The sequence below is a fragment of the Gadus macrocephalus genome, chromosome 5 (assembly GCF_031168955.1).
Source record: "Gadus macrocephalus chromosome 5, ASM3116895v1".
Taxonomy (NCBI): domain Eukaryota; kingdom Metazoa; phylum Chordata; class Actinopteri; order Gadiformes; family Gadidae; genus Gadus; species Gadus macrocephalus.
Genome location: NC_082386.1, coordinates 21,835,783 through 21,856,011, shown reverse-complemented (window position 1 = coordinate 21,856,011; position 20,229 = coordinate 21,835,783). Strand labels below are relative to the sequence as shown.

The 20,229-nt window shown below is 48.9% G+C and overlaps 1 protein-coding gene across 1 annotated transcript in view; it reads right to left on the bottom strand.

The window, feature by feature from the left end:
- Positions 1-20,229, bottom strand: part of nrxn3a (neurexin 3a) — a 134,914-nt gene that overhangs the window by 22,516 nt on the left and 92,169 nt on the right. Inside the window, exons 14-17 of the mRNA XM_060051285.1 lie at positions 13,746-13,927; positions 6,476-6,647; positions 4,129-4,218; positions 2,552-2,868 (exon numbers count right to left, since the gene is read on the bottom strand). Coding sequence (XP_059907268.1) covers positions 2,552-2,868; positions 4,129-4,218; positions 6,476-6,647; positions 13,746-13,927 — 761 coding nt within the window. The remainder of the gene's footprint in view (positions 1-2,551; positions 2,869-4,128; positions 4,219-6,475; positions 6,648-13,745; positions 13,928-20,229) is intronic.

Below are 20,229 nucleotides of genomic sequence, written 5' to 3'. Positions count from 1 at the left end.
TGTGTGTGTGTGTGTGTGTGTGTGTGTGTGTGTGTGTGTGTGTGTGTGTGTGTGTGTGTTCATACGAGGAGAGGGACATGAGAGACATCAGCCTTCTGCATTATGTACCAAGGGAGGTTAGCCGCTCGGATCCTCTTGCAGTCGATTGGCATCGACAAATGAGGTGGAAAGATAAGACAGATAGAGGGAGAGGGAGGGAGGGGAGAGAGACTCCCTCTAGAGGAGTCAATTACTGCCCCTGAATAAAAGCCAGACTTGGCCCCTATCTTAGGGACACAACAATAGAAAAGGACACAACACTAGAAAAGGACATAACGATAGAAAAGGACACAACAATAGAAAAGGACATAATGATAGAAAAGGACACAACAATAGAAAAGGACACCACGATAGAAAAGGACATAACAATAGAAATAGACAAAGAAGCCATTTCGGGGAGATGATCCACAGAATATGTCCTGGAATAACAAAACAAAAAAGGAAAACCTATTTGGACGTCTGGTCACTTATAATATTATCATCTTCATTGTCACGAAGACACATGAACAAATAAAATACCCACACACACACACACACACACACACACACACACACACACACACACACACACACACACACACACACACACACACACACACACACACACACACACACACACACACACACACGTCTATGGGTTGTGTCCAGTCTGCTCGTGTTTGCATATGATTTGACTTCCATCCGCGCAGAGCAGAGGGTGTTATCTGAGATGCATGATCTGCTGCTTGGAGCGTTTAGTACCATGGCCGACTGCCCGGCTGCCTCCCTGAACGGAGTGCGTTCAGCCGTTACCACACGGCTCTGGGGGCTGAATTAGGTCTCAATGCAGCACGTCATCACTGCGCTGCAGGGGAGTGCAATCCTAGAACCGTTTACCCCGGCCACACACCATAATGTAGAAACAATGCTGATTAATGGCTTATGAACCCTGGGGGGACAGACAGTAACCGCTGGGACCAGGGAATAGGGAATAGGGACGAGGGAATAGGGACGAGGGAATAGGGACGAGGGAATAGGGAAGAGGGACGAGGGAATAGGGACGAGGGAATAGGGACGAGGGAATGGGGACGAGGGAATGGGGACGAGGGAATAGGGAAGAGGGACGAGGGAATAGGGACGAGGGAATGGGGACGAGGGAATAGGGAAGAGGGACGAGGGAATAGGGAAGAGGGACGAGGGAATAGGGACGAGGGAATAGGGACGAGGGAATGGGGACGAGGGAATGGGGACGAGGGAATAGGGAAGAGGGACGAGGGAATAGGGAAGAGGGAATAGGGAAGAGGGACGAGGGAATAGGGAAGAGGGACGAGGGAATAGGGACGAGGGAATAGGGACGAGGGAATGGGGACGAGGGAATGGGGACGAGAGAATGGGGACGAGGGAATAGGGAAGAGGGACGAGGGAATAGGGACGAGGGAATAGGGACGAGGGAATGGGGACGAGGGAATAGGGAAGAGGGACGAGGGAATAGGGACGAGGGAATAGGGACGAGGGAATAGGGAATAGGGACGAGGGAATAGGGACGAGGGACGAGGGACGAGGGACGAGGGAATAGGGAAGAGGGGCGAGGGACGAGGGACGAGGGAAGAGGGGCGAGGGAAGAGGGAAGAGGGAAGAGGGAATAAGGAGGAGGGACGAGGGAATAGGGACGAGGGAATGGGGACGAGGGAATAGGGAAGAGGGACGAGGGAGTGCGGTCGCTACAGGACTGTACAATGAGGGCACCTGGACGGGGACATTTAGCGTAGCCACAATTAATGGGGAAGGCAAGGCTCAACACACACCCATTGTAGTGAGTCGTGATGTGGGGATACATAGTAGTCCAGCAGAGGTTGAGCGGAGGGAGCGGGAGGGAGTGTATTCTTGGAGGAGGTCGCAGAGGTAACTGGGGGCTAGGTTGTGGAGAGCTTTGTAGGTGATCAGGATAAGCCCGTTGTGAATGCATTTGAACGGGGGGAGGGGGGGGGGGGACCCAATCACACTGACGCTCCCACGCGGCGCTGCAGGCGCACCGGCCCCCCGGACCGGGTGGTCAGCGGGTTGAGGCCATACCTCTGGGGGCTGACCACCGCCCCGCGGTGCTCCCTGATAGAGCACCGCTACAGCGCTGGGCTCTGCTGGAGCCCCCCTCCCTCTGGTCCGTCAGGGCTGGGTGTCCCGTCGGAGAGGCCGATGGACCCCCGGTCAGTGAGGGCTACAGTGAGTATTAGTATCCTATCTACGGATAGTATTTATACTGCGGGTCCCATGGGGGCCCCTGAGGCTGCGGGGTCCCATGGGGGCCCCTGAGGCTGCGGGGCCCCTATGGGGGGCTGTGGGGTCCCATGGGGGCCCTGAGGGGTCCCACTAGGGGCCCCTGAGGCTGTGGGGTCCCATGGGGGCCCCACTAGGGGCCCCTGAGGCTGCGGGGTCCCATAGGGGCCCCTGAGGCTGCGGGGTCCCATGGGGGCCCTGAGGGGTCCCATAGGGGCCCCTGCTGTGAGCAGCGGGCGAGCGGCGGTGGAGCCCTCACCTGCACCGTGGGGGACGAGCGCTGTTTGCGGGTGGTGGTGGTGGACATGGTGGTGGTGGTCTCGATGAAGGTGGTGGACATCTCCGGGGGCGTGGCGGTGGAGCGGCCGGGGCCCCCGGGGCCCCCGGGGCCAGGGCCGTCGCCCACCAGGCGCACGCTGCCGTTGATCTTGACGTTGGCGTTGCCCTCGGCCGCCAGGTTGAGCACCTTGAGGCCGTTGTAGTAGAGGCCGGAGAGCTGGCCCTGGAAGGGCCGGGCGCGGTCGCTGCCCCCGAGGGCCACGCTGGCCTGGGTGTTGAAGATGGTCAGCTGCCGCCCTGCGGGGGGGGGGCACGCGGTCAAACATGTCCTCACGGCGGGGGAGGACCCTACAGCACCGTGTTCTCCACACACGGTCTACCACCGTTGTGGCGCCACTGCTCGGGTCATCGTTAGGGGTCATCGTTAGGGGTCACCGTTAGGGGTCATCGTTAGGGGTCATCGTTAGGGGTCACCGTTAGGGGTCACCGTTAGGGGTCACCGTTAGGGGTCATCCTTAGGGGTCACCGTTAGGGGTCATCGTTAGGGGTCATCGTTAGGGGTCAGCAGAGCGTTATCCATGACTGGAGCCACTGGATCCACTGCTACCCAAGTCATTATCCACCAACTTGGTAGACATTGGATATTAATGCTCCCAAATCATTACAAAGTGATACTGATACTGCTCATTAAACAAATCAGAAAAACCCTCATGAGTATGTAGAGACAGTATATATTATTATAACATTTGCACATCATGCATGTCTGCTATCTTTCATTCCGATGCCGTTTGTAACTTCTGCGATGTTCTTTTATGCTCAAGTTGTTGAAGGGAGTTGTGAAATAGCATTTAGATTACAAAGGCATAATAACCATACATAATTTATCTTTTTAAGAACTCTGTCCCTTCAACCCTTGATCAGTGACAGAGATCTTAATGTGATCCTATTTAACAGCTTCTTTAACAGCCATGCATGAATAAAGCAAAACTGTGAGCTTAGTGTTGGAGTTTAAAAATAGAAAAGCTCCTAACTGAGGCCGAGGAAAGAGCAAGAAGCGACAGAATCAGTGTGGGAGAGAGTTAGGGAGAACGTTAGGGAGAGGTTAGGGAGAGGTTAGGGTTAGGGAGAGGTTAGGGTTAGGGAGAGGTTAGGGAGAGGGTTAGGGAGAGGTTAGGGAGAGGTTAGGGAGAGGTTAGGGTTAGGGAGAGGGTTAGGGAGAGGTTAGGGTTAGGGAGAGGTTAGGGAGAGGTTAGGGTTAGGGAGAGGTTAGGGAGAACGTTAGGGAGAGGTTAGGGAGAGGTTAGGGAGAGGTTAGGGAGAGGTTAGGGTTAGGGAGAGGTTAGGGTTAGGGAGAGGTTAGGGTTAGGGAGAGGTTAGGGTTAGGGAGAGGTTAGGGTTAGGGAGAGGTTAGGGTTAGGGAGAGGTTAGGGAGAGGTTAGGGTTAGGGAGAGGTTAGGGAGAGGTTAGGGAGAGGTTAGGGAGAGGTTAGGGAGAGGTTAGGGTTAGGGAGAGGTTAGGGTTAGCGAGAGAATTGCGACAGAGTCAATGTGGGATTACCTTTTTCTTGTAGCCACTCTTCTACTGGTCTGGCGTATTTGAAAGGAATTTTCTTATTGGCCATTTGATAGCGTTCAATGTCACTGTTCCCTTTAGAAATTTAAGAAAACATTTATGAACAACATTTATAGAGCAAATATCATCATCATCATCATGACACCATTTTTATAAATTCTTTAAGTGTGGTTATAACCTTTTTAGTTTTTATTACATTTTATTAAGAAAAAAAAATAGTTTACGTTAATCAATGTGTGGGTCGGGGCTCCGAGGGGGGGGGCGGGCTGTGCAAATGACACATTAGTTTCCCCCCTCACATCCCCCCACCGCCCACATCCCCCCACCGCCCACATCCTCCACCGCCCACATCCCCCCACCGCCCACATCCTCCACCGCCTACATCCCTCCACCGCCCACATCCCCCCACCACTCACATCCCCCCACCGCCCACATCCTCCACCGCCTACATCCCTCCACCGCCCACATCCCCTCACCACTCACATCCCCCCACCGCCCACATCCCCCACCACTCACATCCCCCACCGCCCACATCCCTCCACCGCCCACATCCCTCCACCGCCCACATCCCCTCACCACTCACATCCCTCCACCGCCCACATCCCCTCACCACTCACATCCCCCACCGCCCACATCCCCCCACCGCCCACATCCCCCCACCGCCCACATCCCCCCACCGCCCACATCCCTCCACCGCCCACATCCCCCCACCGCCCACATCCCTCCACCGCCCACATCCCCTCACCACTCACATCCCCCACCGCACACATCCTCCACCGCCCACATCCCCCCACCACTCACAAAATGTAATCTGTATCTACCCCCACCCCAGTGGTGTATCTACCCCCACCCCAGCCTGTATCTACCCCCACCCCAGCCTGTATCTACCCCCACCCCAGCCTGCATCTACCCCCACCCCAGCCTGTATCTACCCCAGACCACTGGTGTATCTACCCCCACCCCAGTGGTGTATCTACCCCCACCCCACTGGTGTATCTACCCCCAGCCCACTGGTGTATCTACCCCCAGCCCACTGGTGTATCTACCCCCACCCCAGTGGTGTATCTACCCCCACCCCAGTGGTGTATCTACCCCCACCCCAGTGGTGTATCTACCCCCACCCCACTGGTGTATCTACCCCCACCCCACTGGTGTATCTACCCCCAGCCCACTGGTGTATCTACCCCCAGCCCACTGGTGTATCTACCCCCACCCCAGTGGTGTATCTACCCCCACCCCAGCCTGTATCTACCCCCACCCCAGTGGTGTATCTACCCCCACCCCAGCCTGTATCTACCCCCACCCCAGTGGTGTATCTACCCCCACCCCAGCCTGTATCTACCCCCACCCCAGTGGTGTATCTACCCCCGTCCCAGCCTGAATCTACCCCAGACCACTGGTGTATCTACCCCCACCCCAGTGGTGTCTGGTCCACAACGTTCCTACTCAGGTTAAACGAGCTAGAAGAACAGGCCCTCAACGTTTTGCAGCCATAAGCGATGCTGCTGCTGCATTCAGGGGCTGACATTATGTCATATAATAATGTACATTATGTATCATGTATAATATAATTATATACTTTACAGGCGTTCAAGGCTAAAGCGGAAAAGGAACAAACTGGTTTGACAGATGTTTAGAGTATGCTGTTAATAAATGTATCCAGCAATTATTTAATGGCTGCTGCTGATTGGCTTGTAGGGAAAACCCTGGATTGGAGACAATGTAGGAGCTGCTTGAAAAATATGTTGCATACTTCTGATTGGTCAATGGCATCATGTCAAGAGACGGACCTGAATATGTTTTGATTGTGAGTCCACGTCCAGACTCAACAGAACATTATAGAGCCATCATTGCTGTGTAGAAACAAAACTGTTTCTACTTCTTCTTTCATGGCCTTTGAATGAACACTTTATCTTTTAACATTTCCTGTGGGGTCAGGCTGGGGTCATGATGTCCTTCAGTGTGTTAATGTGTGTGCTCTGTGAGAAAACAGATGGGGTCATAATTCTGTTATTAAAGTTAGCGTCAGGATTTGTAATATCACAATGTCAGCAGATTTATTTGCAGACGTTGTCCAGTGAGTTCAAATTTGCAAATGAATTATATTGACGGTCAATTGTAGAAAGTACACTGTAGAAAGTCCATAAGCATAATTATCTTTCTATATTATTTTTAAAACAGAAAAGGCACTTGTACTGAAGATCATGGAAGGCAACATTAGCATCAACCATTGATTTGTTTGGACTAGGTTTTTGTACTTTTCTTCTGGAGAGTTTGATTCCAGAGGTTGCATGCTGGTGATGTGATTAGCGGTGTCCAGGTGAGTCCTTACCTGTTGGGAAGTGTTCGTTAATGGACCAGTTGTCCACCTGCAGCGTGGCGTTGCCTCCGTTCCTGATGAAGCGCACCACGTGGTACTTCCCATCGTTCACAGGTGTGCTCGTCTCCTGGACGACGATGTCCACCGTACCGATGTTGAAAGTCACCCCGATCTTTCCTTGTTGCTGTAAAACAAATACAAAACATTCTTTAGGAAAAGTGGATTCAATGTAATATGTGAAAATGCAATGTGTTGCATATTGAGGTTATGTTAAAAATGTCCAAAAGAAGAATTAAGAATTGTGAGTGAAAAATAAAACATATTTATATAATTCATTCACAGAACTTTACACATGCAATGAATTCATATTCATGATGTTGCCATTTTGTTTAAAATGGGGTTACACTATAATCACTAGCCAGGGGAAATGAAAGAGGCATGTAGGAAGATGTGTATCAGCCTATTCTTTAACATGACTCGGCGCTTCTTTCAGGACCATGATGATCTCACTGAAGATAGCAACGACAGGAACGGTGAGAATCTCTCTAAAGATAGCGACAACAGGAACCATGAGAATCTCTCTGAAGATAGGGATGACAGGAAGGAACCATGAGAATCTCTCTGAAGACAGAGATGACTGGAAGGAACCATGAGAATCTCTCTGAAGACAGAGATGACAGGAAGGAACCATGAGAATCTCTCTGAAGACAGAGATGACAGGAAGGAACCATGAGAATCTCTCTGAAGACAGAGATGACAGGAAGGAACCATGAGAATCTCTCTGAAGATAGGGATGGAAGTGCACTACGCGCCTCATGGACCCTTCATGGATCCTTCAGGCCAGATTCAAGGTTCCTGATAAGCAGGCGAATCCCATTCGATTTTATCACACAATGCAGAATGTGTGGGGAATAAAGACATATGCATCTTACGTTGAAGTTATTGTTTAAAGAGGAGGTTTTTGCTTTAGCTTAATGTTTAGATGGAGCCTGGGTGAGAAGACTAAGTGTATTATATCTAAGTAGGATTTTGTATATGGCATGGTGTTCATTGTGATTCATATTGTTTGACATTTTATTATTAGCCCATACTTGCTGGATAATTATAGTGTGTAGGACACCTTAATAAAACCAATCAAAGTCTATCCCAGAGTTAAGCTCATTATACATTCAAAAACTGAAAAAAGACAATCATTTTTACACCGCTAATGATATTAAGCCTGCAGACAATCAGTAAGCTTGACAGGTTGGTAAATATTTAAAAGGACCAATTAAAATACGAAGGCACACAATCACTATCTCATAATAGGTGTATGACTAACAGGGCAGTTCATGGTCGGCCATGACACCACTGCCTTGATCTCTTTAAAACGCCTCATGCACATTTTGTAAACATAATAGGAGAGGCGATTTCACTCTGTCATCTGCCAAAGAAGATGGTGTTCACAAAGAAGAGTGGGAATGCCGCGTGTAAATAGATGATAATATGTGGCAGCAGCAGCATTTTGATTCAGTTCCCCAAGGGGGATTGGGGGGGGGGGGGAGAGAGAGAGAGAGAGACAGAGAGACAGAGAGAGAGAGAGAGACTCCCCAGTCTTGTCCACATTTGGTTTGCATAATAAAACATTACTGTCATTGTAAGTTAAGGTGCTTCTGCGCATCAACTGACGAGAAATGACCGTTGCTATTCTCTATATAATAATAGCATAACATTATTTTATTTGTTTCCTCAAACCACAATTGTATTAGCAACCCACACATGTGCATAAGTCAGACCTCAAAACAACACATCACATGAACTGGGCAGCTAACACAGATAATGTAGCCAAATCAAGCACGCTGTGATTGTTTTGAATGCGATACTGAAAGCGTTTATGAGAACTTCGTTCCAAGGTCAATCTGCTGAGACCAGTCGTTTGAAGATATGAACCTTTGGAGTACTGGGCAGGGGCCAGTCAGTCTATTTCCATCCAAACAGGCAATCTCTAATACACAGAGGGAAGCTAGTTCGTAAACCAATGGAAGATTAACTGAAGAGGTCATTGAGCTGGAAACTAAAATAAATCACAGATACTAAAGGGAACAAAACTGGTGAATTAATATATCAGAGAAAAAAAAACATCCAAACAAGTAAATGACAATGAATACATTAAAACCTTAACAAATAAAACCTTAGCGTTTATTTAATAAACTCTTCTATATTCTTGAATGAAAAGCCTCATGCGAGTTGTGTTATTTTAACAGAGGCTCTGGTGAATGACAATGAGCATTTACAACATTGGAATCTAATTAGAGACAACCCTTTGAATGGAGATACTGTAGCTGGAAACATCACTGAGTGAGAACCATTTAAACTGAAGAAGATAGCGCTGTATTTAAATGCTCTGGTGTCTTCATGCTGTATGCTGTCTGTCTGTCTGTCTCCCTGCCTCATAGTGGGACGCTCCCCGGTCTGCAAGTCCCGTGAACCAGGATGGAGCTTTCCGTACGGCCCTTCAGCTGTAGCGCTCCAGCTCCTCACCCTCTCTGAGTAATGGCCCCGCCCTGTGTGGGAGTAATGCGCTCTGGGTCTTCAAAAATAACTAATGCATCCCCCTCTCATTTGTTCTGGGTAAAGATTACATGATGTAATTATCCTCATTTCAAATAAATCCACTAAACTATGAATAAAATGTTTTCACAAAATGGCTCCAAGATCACCACACACTACATTAGTAAACTGTGAGCATTATAATCATAGTGCACACCTCGACCTTAACCTGATACAGCTACAATTTTGGTTCATTTTATTAAATAATTTCATTTTCTTTACATTTGGTCGTACACTAAATGGTATGTGTGGTGAATTTTTTGGTTAGAATGTGTCCTTTAAATATTCTCTCCTTGCTTGACAGCATACAGGACATGGTCTTTTTGAACTAAATTAAAGGTTTCTACAACAACACATGAATATAAGTCAGGGACAGATGATGCAGCTTCTATCGCAGATTTTAAATAAACAAATGAACGTTTAGGGAAAGCAATGGGACTTTACACATGCATATGTGTAAAATGAATTGGAGGCCAACAATGTGTATTGCACACGCGCGCGCACACGCACACACACCTCTTTAAAGTGTAAATGACCCTGAGGGTTGAATCTCCTGATATACATACATACATACATACATACATACATACATACATATATATATACACACATACATATATGCATATATAAACATAGATACATACATATATACATACATACACACACACACACACACACACACACACACACACACACACACTCTAGTCTACTTAATGCCTTGCACTTACAAAGCCAATCTATTAGAACTGGAACTCAGGCCAAATGTTGTGGCTAAATATCTTTATGAATGGGAGCTTTTCTGTACGGAGCTGAATTGTATCTGCTTGGCCACAGCTCGTTATAGTCTTACTAAAGGAGTCCCTTGATGTTTGTAGAGATTACTCTAGGCACGGCAACATTCCAAGCCCATGGAAATCTGAAATTCATTTTTATTCTGAATTTTTTAATTATTACACTGAATGAATGCATCCCGTGAACGCTAGCTTGTAGCAGCTAACCAGACACCGACTGTTCGAAGTCAATGTGTGTTTTCACAGCAATGATGCAATACGATTGGTTCACGTTCTGCCAGAGCGAATGTTCTCCCGCCTATGTACCGCATCGGCACCTTGTCCTCCTCCACCGCGAGGCCTCCTCCACCGCGAGGCCTCCTCCACCGCGAGGCCTCCTCCACCGCGAGGCCTCCTCCACCGCGAGGCCTCCTCCACCGCGAGGCCTCCTCCACCGCGAGGCCTCCTCCACCGCGAGGCCTCCTCCACCGCGAGGCCTCCTCCACCGCGAGGCCTCCTCCACCACGAGGCCTCCTCCACCACGAGGCCTCCTCCACCACGAGGCGCTCTCCCAGAACCTCCTCCACCAGAAAGCCTCCTCCGTCCAAGCTCTGAACGCAAACTGCAAAGAGCAGCTCAGATTCTCCGCCCGCGGGCCTGTTTACAGAGCGCCGCCCGTGAACAGGAAGTGGACCTTGGGGAGGGTTGCGTTACCCCGACACTCCTCCTCCATCCCTGCCTCCAGAAGCGGTCGGAGCCACAAGAGATCCCAGTGATGGGAATGTCTGGGTCTGATTACTGGGAGTGATGGTGGAGTGGGAAGGGGCTAAGTGATGCTCATTCATCAGTCTGGGGTTCTGGGGTTAAGTAGCTGCTTCTACCACACAGTTCCAAGTTTCTCAGTCGCTAACAGAGTGCTGCTTTAAGGGCTCTCCAGGGGGTTGACGTTTAATGAAGGCTCTTTCACCTTATAGGAGGCCAGCGATGTGAGGGGTGATGAAGGCCTGATCTCCACAATGTTCTGATTTGTCAGATTGTTTAGAAATGAGTCAGGAGCGGTCGAAAATCAATCTTCATACCAAGTTTAAATCAACAAGACGGATGAATGAGAGTGTGAAATATGGAATTTCACTCACTATTTGCCGAAGGCTCAACTCAAATAAGAGCTCTTAAATCTTCGAATTTAGATAGAGCAATGGGGACTATAAAAGCAAACTGGATCAGAGGGTCATTAATTCTCCAACCTCTGTTGAGGGTATATACTTGTGTAACACTTTTGCATACATCCGAAGCAGCTTTTAGGACACACACACACACACACACACAGTGTACATGATAGTACAAAATTGGCTCCAGCAGATCATAGACTCCCAGGGCAGTGATCCCTTCCTCCCCCTATGCCTGTTTCTGAAACAGGTGTGGAGTGATGTATTTAGCTTATGGAAATGATTCACTGTTGCTACATTTCCTTTGTCACTCATAAGCCTCTGCAACCAAAGTCCTAATGTGGTTATTTAATTACCGCCGGTGTGATCCAGTGAAGTGCAGAGTGCAGGAGGGAGGCTGCACGCCGACATCAGTACAGCCCTCTGAGGCACGGCGCAATTTAATTACATGTTCAACTGAATCCAACTCCTTTGAATGTTATGACCGTTACGGCCAACCGCAGCCTGAAGTAAAAGATTAGTTTACATTGTTGGTGTATTTCTGACTTTCTGATTTCCCCCCGTGTTTAATATTCACAATTGTATTCTGAGCGATGAATTCTGTTTATTTTATTAGGTTTAGTTTTCCATTTCTCATGGAGTCTATTTGACTACCTTCCTCTGCCGTCCAAGTCATTACAACTAAAGAGCTGCAAGCTGAGAGTGGGATGAGGGTGGAAGACAGAGACGGGCCTTAACCAGTGGAGAGGCTTAACCAGAGGAGGGCCTTAACCAGAGGAGGGCCTTAACCAGAGGAGGGCCTTAACCAGTGGAGAGGCTTAACCAGAGGAGGGCCTTAACCAGAGGAGGGCCTTAACCTGAGACGGGCCTTAACCAGAGACGGGCCTTAACCAGAGACGGGCCTTAACCAGAGACGGGCCTTAACCAGAGGAGGGCCTTAACCAGAGACGGGCCTTAACCAGAGACGGGCCTTAACCAGAGACGGGCCTTAACCAGAGACGGGCCTTAACCAGAGACGGGCCTTAACCAGAGACGGGCCTTAACCAGAGACGGGCCTTAACCAGAGACGGGCCTTAACCAGAGGAGGGCCTTAACCAGAGGAGGGCCTTAACCAGAAGAGGGCCTTAACCAGAAGAGGGCCTTAACCAGTGGAGAGGCTTAACCAGAGGAGGGCCTTAACCAGAGGAGGGCCTTAACCTGAGACGGGCCTTAACCAGAGACGGGCCTTAACCAGAGACGGGCCTTAACCAGAGACGGGCCTTAACCAGAGGAGGGCCTTAACCAGAGACGGGCCTTAACCAGAGACGGGCCTTAACCAGAGACGGGCCTTAACCAGAGGAGGGCCTTAACCAGAGGAGGGCCTTAACCAGAAGAGGGCCTTAACCAGAAGAGGGCCTTAACCAGAAGAGGGCCTTAACCAGAGGAGGGCCTTAACCAGAGGAGGGCCTTAACCAGAGGAGGGCCTTAACCAGAGGAGGGCCTTAACCAGAGGAGGGCCTTAACCAGAGGAGGGCCTTAACCAGAGGAGGGCCTTAACCAGAAGAGGGCCTTAACCAGAAGAGGGCCTTAACCAGAAGAGGGCCTTAACCAGAGGAGGGCCTTAACCAGAGGAGGGCCTTAACCAGAGGAGGGCCTTAACCAGAGGAGGGCCTTAACCAGAGGAGGGCCTTAACCAGAGGAGGGCCTTAACCAGAGGAGGGCCTTAACCAGAGACGGGCCTTAACCAGAGACGGGCCTTAACCAGAGACGGGCCTTAACCAGAGACGGGCCTTAACCAGAGACGGGCCTTAACCAGAGACGGGCCTTAACCAGAGACGGGCCTTAACCAGAGACGGGCCTTAACCAGAGACGGGCCTTAACCAGAGACGGGCCTTAACCAGAGACGGGCCTTAACCAGAGACGGGCCTTAACCAGAGACGGGCCTTAACCAGAGACGGGCCTTAACCAGAGACGGGCCTTAACCAGAGACGGGCCTTAACCAGAGGAGGGCCTTAACCAGAGGAGGGCCTTAACCAGAGGAGGGCCTTAACCAGAGGAGGGCCTTAACCAGAGACGGGCCTTAACCAGAGGAGGGCCTTAACCAGAGGAGGGCCTTAACCAGAGGAGGGCCTTAACCAGAGGAGGGCCTTAACCAGAGGAGGGCCTTAACCAGAAGAGGGCCTTAACCAGAAGAGGGCCTTAACCAGAAGAGGGCCTTAACCAGAGGAGGGCCTTAACCAGAGGAGGGCCTTAACCAGAGGAGGGCCTTAACCAGAGGAGGGCCTTAACCAGAGGAGGGCCTTAACCAGAGGAGGGCCTTAACCAGAGGAGGGCCTTAACCAGAGGAGGGCCTTAACCAGGAGACCGCTGGCGCTGAGAGTGGGGTGAGGGTGGAGGACAGAGCAGCTGGAGCTGAGAGTGGGGTGAGGGTGGAGGACCGAGCAGCTGGCGCTGAGAGTGGGGTGAGGGTGGAGGACAGAGCAGCTGGAGCTGAGAGTGGGGTGAGGGTGGAGGACAGAGCAGCTGGCGCTGAGAGTGGGGTGAGGGTGGAGGACAGAGCAGCTGGAGCTGAGAGTGGGGTGAGGGTGGAGGACAGAGCAGCTGGAGCTGAGAGTGGGGTGAGGGTGGAGGACAGAGCAGCTGGAGCTGAGATTGGGGTGAGGGTGGAGGACCGAGCAGCTGGCGCTGAGAGTGGGGTGAGGGTGGAGGACAGAGCAGCTGGAGCTGAGAGTGGGGTGAGGGTGGAGGACAGAGCAGCTGGAGCTGAGAGGGCCTTACTATGTGCAGCATGAGGTAGTCCCCCAGTCCGGGCGCGCTGTCGATGCGCACCAGGATGCCCTCCTTCAGCGAGGTGCTGAAGCCCACGGTGAGCCGGTCAGAGCGGGTGCTCGGCCTCTCGTTGGCCGGCCACCTGAAGGTGATGAGCCCGCCGCCCTTCCCGAAGATGTACGTCGTCCCAGCTGAGGAGAGAGGGGAGAGAAAGGAGGATGAGCGGTACTTCACAGTTTTACAACTGTCTGAAGTTATACTTTGAACATAATTACACCCATGGCTTAAACTGCTGTTTCAAACAAAAAAATATAGCAATGATGATAGCAACTTGGAAAGCACTTTGTAATGTAGGGAGGGCTGGCAAACAGCACCATGCACCGCTGAGCGGGGCGGGGGCGCTGTGGACAGGGTCAGCAGCGTCGAGTTCCTGGGTGTTCCCCTGGCAGACGACCTGACTTCCAACACCACCAAACAGCCGAGCAGCGGCTCCACTCCCTCCGGAGTCTCCCCCCTCCTCACCTCACCACCCTCTGCAGGGGCACCGACGTGAGCATCCTGACCTACAGCTTCGCTTCCTGGTTCGGGAACTGCAAGGCCTATGAACAACAGCAGCTCAACAGGATAGTGAAGACGGCCAGCGGGATTACTGGTGTCCCACTCCCTTCCTGATGGTGGCCTACCAGCAACGCTGCGCCCGCAGAGCCAGCGCCATCATTAAGGACCCTCACCACCACTCTCCCAGCCTGTTTCCCTCTGGGAGGAGATACAGGGCCATCATTAAGGACCCTCACCACCACTCTCCCAGCCTGTTTCCCTCTGGGAGGAGATACAGGGCCATCATTAAGGACCCTCACCACCCCTCTCCCAGCCTGTTCTCCCTCTGGGAGGAGATACAGCACCATCATTAAGGACCCTCACCACCACTCTCCCAGCCTGTTTCCCTCTGGGAGGAGATACAGCACCATCATTAAGGACCCTCACCACCCCTCTCCCAGCCTGTTTCCCTCTGGGAGGAGATACAGGGCCATCATTAAGGACCCTCACCACCCCTCTCCCAGCCTGTTTCCCTCTGGGAGGAGATACAGGGCCATCATTAAGGACCCTCACCACCACTCTCCCAGCCTGTTTCCCTCTGGGAGGAGATACAGGGCCATCATTAAGGACCCTCACCACCCCTCTCACCCATCAGATTCACATCTAGGTTAAAGTTGAAAGTCATAAGTCACCATCCATCCATATATGGAAGCAAAATGACTTATGATTTCAAAATAAGCCCCCCCAAACACAAACAGTTTTTCGTACAGACCTTTGCAGACCGGAATTTCCTGCAAATGAAATGCCAGAAATTCAGAGAGCATGTGCAAACAGATCTGCACAATAGGGAAGGAGAAATAGAGCGGAAAGGGACACCAGACCACTTTCAGACTTTGGATTATGGCAGCTGACATTACAGGGGCCTACTGTGTGTGTGTGTGTGTGTGTGTGTGTGTGTGTGTGTGTGTGTGTGTGTGTGTGTGTGTGTGTGTGTGTGTGTGTGTGTGTGTGTGTGTGTGTGTGTGTGTGTGTGCAACATGCTTGATCACATAATGTAAGTTGCCTTCATTAAGAAGTGTTCCTTATGGCTGTTGATGTAATACACTTCAATATTTCAGTTCTTCTTCCAATGCTCTCACCAGGCTGAGCATGGATCACTTTATCCATTCCCACTGATGTTGTTAGTCCAGCCAGCTGGCTTTGTGTTGTACCCTTGACTTCTCATTGTGCATGCATTAGTTAGATAGAACTAGTAGAGAGGACATCTGGCCTGCATTTGACTGTGGCCATTGGGAGCTCTCAGATGGAAGTGTGCCATGCTGTTTCTCTTAATGGTCATGGCATTTATTTTTTTGGTTGGAGGGCATGAAGTAGGGTTCCACTCTGCGCTGGAACCCTGACGAGACGGTGCGACTGGTGGTTGAGTGGACCCCCGTCATCTGGGGGGGATTTCACTCCCAGCCACTCCTCATTGACCTGTGTTCAGACTCAGAGCCCAGCTGACTTGCTAATACAATTGCTGGGGGATAATTCTCTGTTTGTATCGTCTCCAGGGAGGCATTGAGTTGTGCTATATTGCTGAATAATGTATGCAATCATTACTCAATTAATTAGTGAAGACACACTTGGGCTGTTACTTGCCCCCCCCCAGGGGATAGGCAGTGTCGGGCGAGCGTGGCACAGAGGAGTGTGTAGTGACAACGTTCTGGGTTATGTAGAAGGATATAGAAAAAGGTTGCATAATCTGCAGACTATTTCTGAGACATTTGATGGCTGTACTTTGTAATATGTAATGAGAAGACAGAAAAACATTTCAATGTTTGAGCAAAAGTATGTTTTCTACCACAAAACAAAACTGATTGAACTGATAGAACTGAAAAATGTCAACCATTTGATTGAAGCAAACTCACAAGTGTGTGGTTATTCCTCAAAAGAGAATAGCAAGCATTGCGTTTAGGACAGCATTGGCAAAATTGTAAAGATCCCAGTATATACACCTTTCGCCAATAGGCTTTCACCTTTGACGCCACAAAAAGAAAAAGGATGCATAGAAGCAACACTCAAATGCACTTTTTCATTAAGCATTTAGCTTTAAAAGAAAGATGTAAATTCACAAGATGACATACAATTTGTGCAGATAAAAGGCTAACAGCTCCACTTACAAAGTGATTTATGCATCTCTGTGCAATGCATAAAGCAATACCTGGCATTAAAGCTACTAATGGGGTTCAAACCATTCAGTTGTGGCATCAGCACAATTATGATTTCTCAGGCTGATTATCTTAAAATAAGCCCAAACCAAGAATCCATTAAGAACACTTTCACCGGTATCTTGGCTGAGATGACTCATGTAACACCTTTTGAAAATCTAATTTTCTCTTCAAGAACATCTTAAGACCAATTGACTAATGGTCAACCCCAAACCATTCACACAACGGCAACAAACACAACAGACATTTGCATAAAAGCACATTCCGACATGGTCAGTTTAAATTATTATTTTATCGGTCAATTCATTACAGCCTACCTCAAGAGATTATTTTAGAGAACGAGGAATTTCATTAAAAATATTACTAAATAATACTTACTTGTTCAAACAACAGATTTTCTGCCCTCCATCATGTATCATTTTCATAATTTCTTAGAAATGTGGCGTTAACACAACCAGGTTTAGCGTGTTACCTGCAGTGTTTGGTGGAGTTAAGGCATCAAATGTTGACATGTTAACACATTCGGTCTCATGTTGGTGTGTTACCACGAGAATGGTCTGTCACAGCCAACAGGCTTTTCCATTCTTATCTCATAGGGTGTGAGAAACATTAAAGCATAAAGCTAGCGATGTGTCTTCAGCTGCCAAAACAGCTTGGATTGTTTCCTCATCGTTTGATGTTGCTCGTCTAATACTTTCCTTAATGGGCGGTTTCATGAGACAGAAAGTTCTGTATCGCCAACAAGTTTCTTTGAACTTCACCGTCCACCCCTGAAAGTTTAAATTGTCTTCTTCTTAACCACAACTCTGGTTAAAGTTTCACAAACATCATTTCCTTTACAGTATACCTAGGGGCTTGAAACGAGTGCGTAACACTCGCCCACATCAGTCATTAATGCACAACGTGCTCCCTTGCGCTGTTGACATCATTTGCAGAACCTCCTCATGAATATGTATGACTGCCTTGATTCAAGGCCCCTCATTGGCCCTTCCAGAAAATGCACATTAAGGTGTCCGTTTGTGTTGTGCCAACACGGCCAAATGCTAAGTGTCAAATTTGGTTTCATTAACGTGAAATTTCTAAGAATTCATTTGCGCTAGTGGCCTCCCATTGTGGAGCTCCGTCTTGTATGCACTACCAATATGTCCCTCATTACTAATTCATACACAACGACTGTACTTAGAAGGTATCAAAAAGTTGCTGTGGGGTCCAACACTCCCAACTCTATCATAGAACTCTCACAAACACATTTTTTTAATCTCAGTGTTGAATTCCAGCTGAAACCGAGGGTTCAGTGGATCTTTGACAGTCTTCCAGCCTCAGGGAAATTAAATAACTGCACACGATTTTGATACATGAAAAGAAGGCCACCATGACAATTCAATTTTTATCCCAGAAAACGTCCACCGAGTCCTGTCCAAACCACTACCAGTCTTCAAACAGATCAACAGAACGTCTTTCTAGTATATATATAGTATTCCATTTTCTAGCATAAATTCAAATTGTTTCTGAAAACCATAACGATAGACTCAGGATTCCTGCTGAGTTAGATAACAGCTAAACACGTCCTGCCATGGCTGCCTTTCCTGATGAATCCAAGCCCAAGAAAGGCCAATGCAGTAGCAACTAACGATGCTGAGTAGAGAGGATAGAGGGATAATAAAGAAAAAATAAGACCAAAAACGACTAATGAATAGATAAGCAACTTTTTTAGGGCGTGAGGTAAGGTGACGTTATTGGGTGAATTGTAACAGAACACCCCCACAATGTCCACTGTGGCAGCACAAGAATGCCCCCAAACAGAGCTGCCGAATGCAGAGGGAAGAGATGGGATTGTGATAGGAGCAGCTTCTGTATCCACCACCCCAGGACCTTTAGAGAAACAGCTCCCTGTTCCTCAGACGGTATATCTCTCACACCTAACTCAGCAGGGGTTAGGGCGTGCTCAATATGGCGTGCAATAGTGGAGCACTGGTGAGAAAGCTGTGGTGTTTTTGTAGAGCTCCGGCCTACCTCAAAATTGCAAAGCAATTGGTTTGGGGTAAGAATTATGATTCAGCCAAGAAAAAATGAGAATCTTCCACACTATTGTTTTATTGTGATACTCATTGTTCCTAGACTATTTAGAGGCCCTGAAAAAAGCGAGACACAATTTGACACAATGTTGCACAATATTAAGTGCACTCATCTGAGTTTTCAGCATAAGCACCAAATGTACATCTGATCTCCAATCATAACTTATATTGTAAACTATACGTCAGTCATGAAATGATCCTTTAAATGCATGCATCTTGGAATAGCCTTGTTTCTTCTTCTTTGGTGGCGGTGAGATGGTTACATGTAAATTGATTGTTTAATCTTGGATAAAAAGAGTCAAGAAACAATTAGTGGGGCTGAGTGATGATGGAGCTGAGAGCCCAGTGTTCCACACACAGCTGGGCGCTGGGGCCATTGTTTACAAGTCACACAATACGACAGCTTGCCTCGCCATCTGCCCAGGAGAGGAGCCAGGGTGCCAGCGCTCTCTGACGGGATGAAGCCTTTTTGAGACATTTCATTTTGAGGCCTTTGCTTCTGCCAGGGGTCGCCGCGGGACAGGTTTTTTAAAATGCTGCCGTGACAATGTCCCATACCTAATCAACAATAGGGGCTTCAAAAGCACTGGGCTTGGAGAGCGGGTTCACTGAGAACAAGTGACACCATCAGCAGTCCTACACCTTTAGTCAACACATATCCCCCTCTTGTGGAAGTGGGTGCGATTACGGTGTCAAAAGTGGGTAAGGAAGAAAGCCTGTATTGCTTTTAATAGATAACAGGATAGGTTCACCAGTAGTTTACAACCCTGGTTTATGTTGGTCCAACTGTTGTTCTTTTATCCACAATTTTTTTATCTGGCCCGAAGGAGAAAAGTATTGGGTGCCTTTCTTTGGGTCTGTGTCGAGGTGTCCCATGGCACTGATCCGAACACCAAGGACAGCACCGTTTGGTCTGATCATGCTGAGCTGCTGATTACAGAGGGTCAAATGCAACAGAATTATTGTTCTACAAACCGAGAAACGTTGTGTAAGCCGTTCGATTGGATGAGACACAATTTGTAAATAATATTACTGTACCAGTCCACTCAGTCAATGCATTCGTCAAACGAAGCCATACCTTTTGGACATGAAGCTGTGGGTGTTTGGAGGGACAGCCTCCCAGTGTCGCAGGCAGGGCCCTTAACGCTACTTTGATCATTTCACAGACGAGCAGCTTGAATAGTGCTTGGTTATTTGGCTCACGTCTTCTCAGTGTTATAGCATGGAAGACTGAGGAGAAAGCCCTTCTACTTTGAGCTGGAAACTGGCCTAATAACAGATCTCAAAATAAATACAAAGGTTTAAAGGAAAAAAACAAGCTAAAACAGTTTGGCATTGTCGGTGGTTGTCGCTATGCCCCAAACTAACCACACCCCAAACTAACCACGCCCCAAACTAAACATTGATTTGAAGACATCCTCTCCTATTAAACCCGGCAGTAGTCTCTACTATGACTAACACTGGTGACCCATGCACACCTTCACACACACACACACACACACACACACACACACTCAGAATGTGTGTGAATACTGGTAGCTGCTTCAATGGCTGCACTGAAATAAGCAGATGCAAATGCGGAGTTTGTAGAGGGCTGGGCTGCAGTGGAGTCACCCGGCTGTGTGTGTGTGAGAGTGTGAGTGAGTGTGTGTGTGTGTGAGAGTGTGTGTG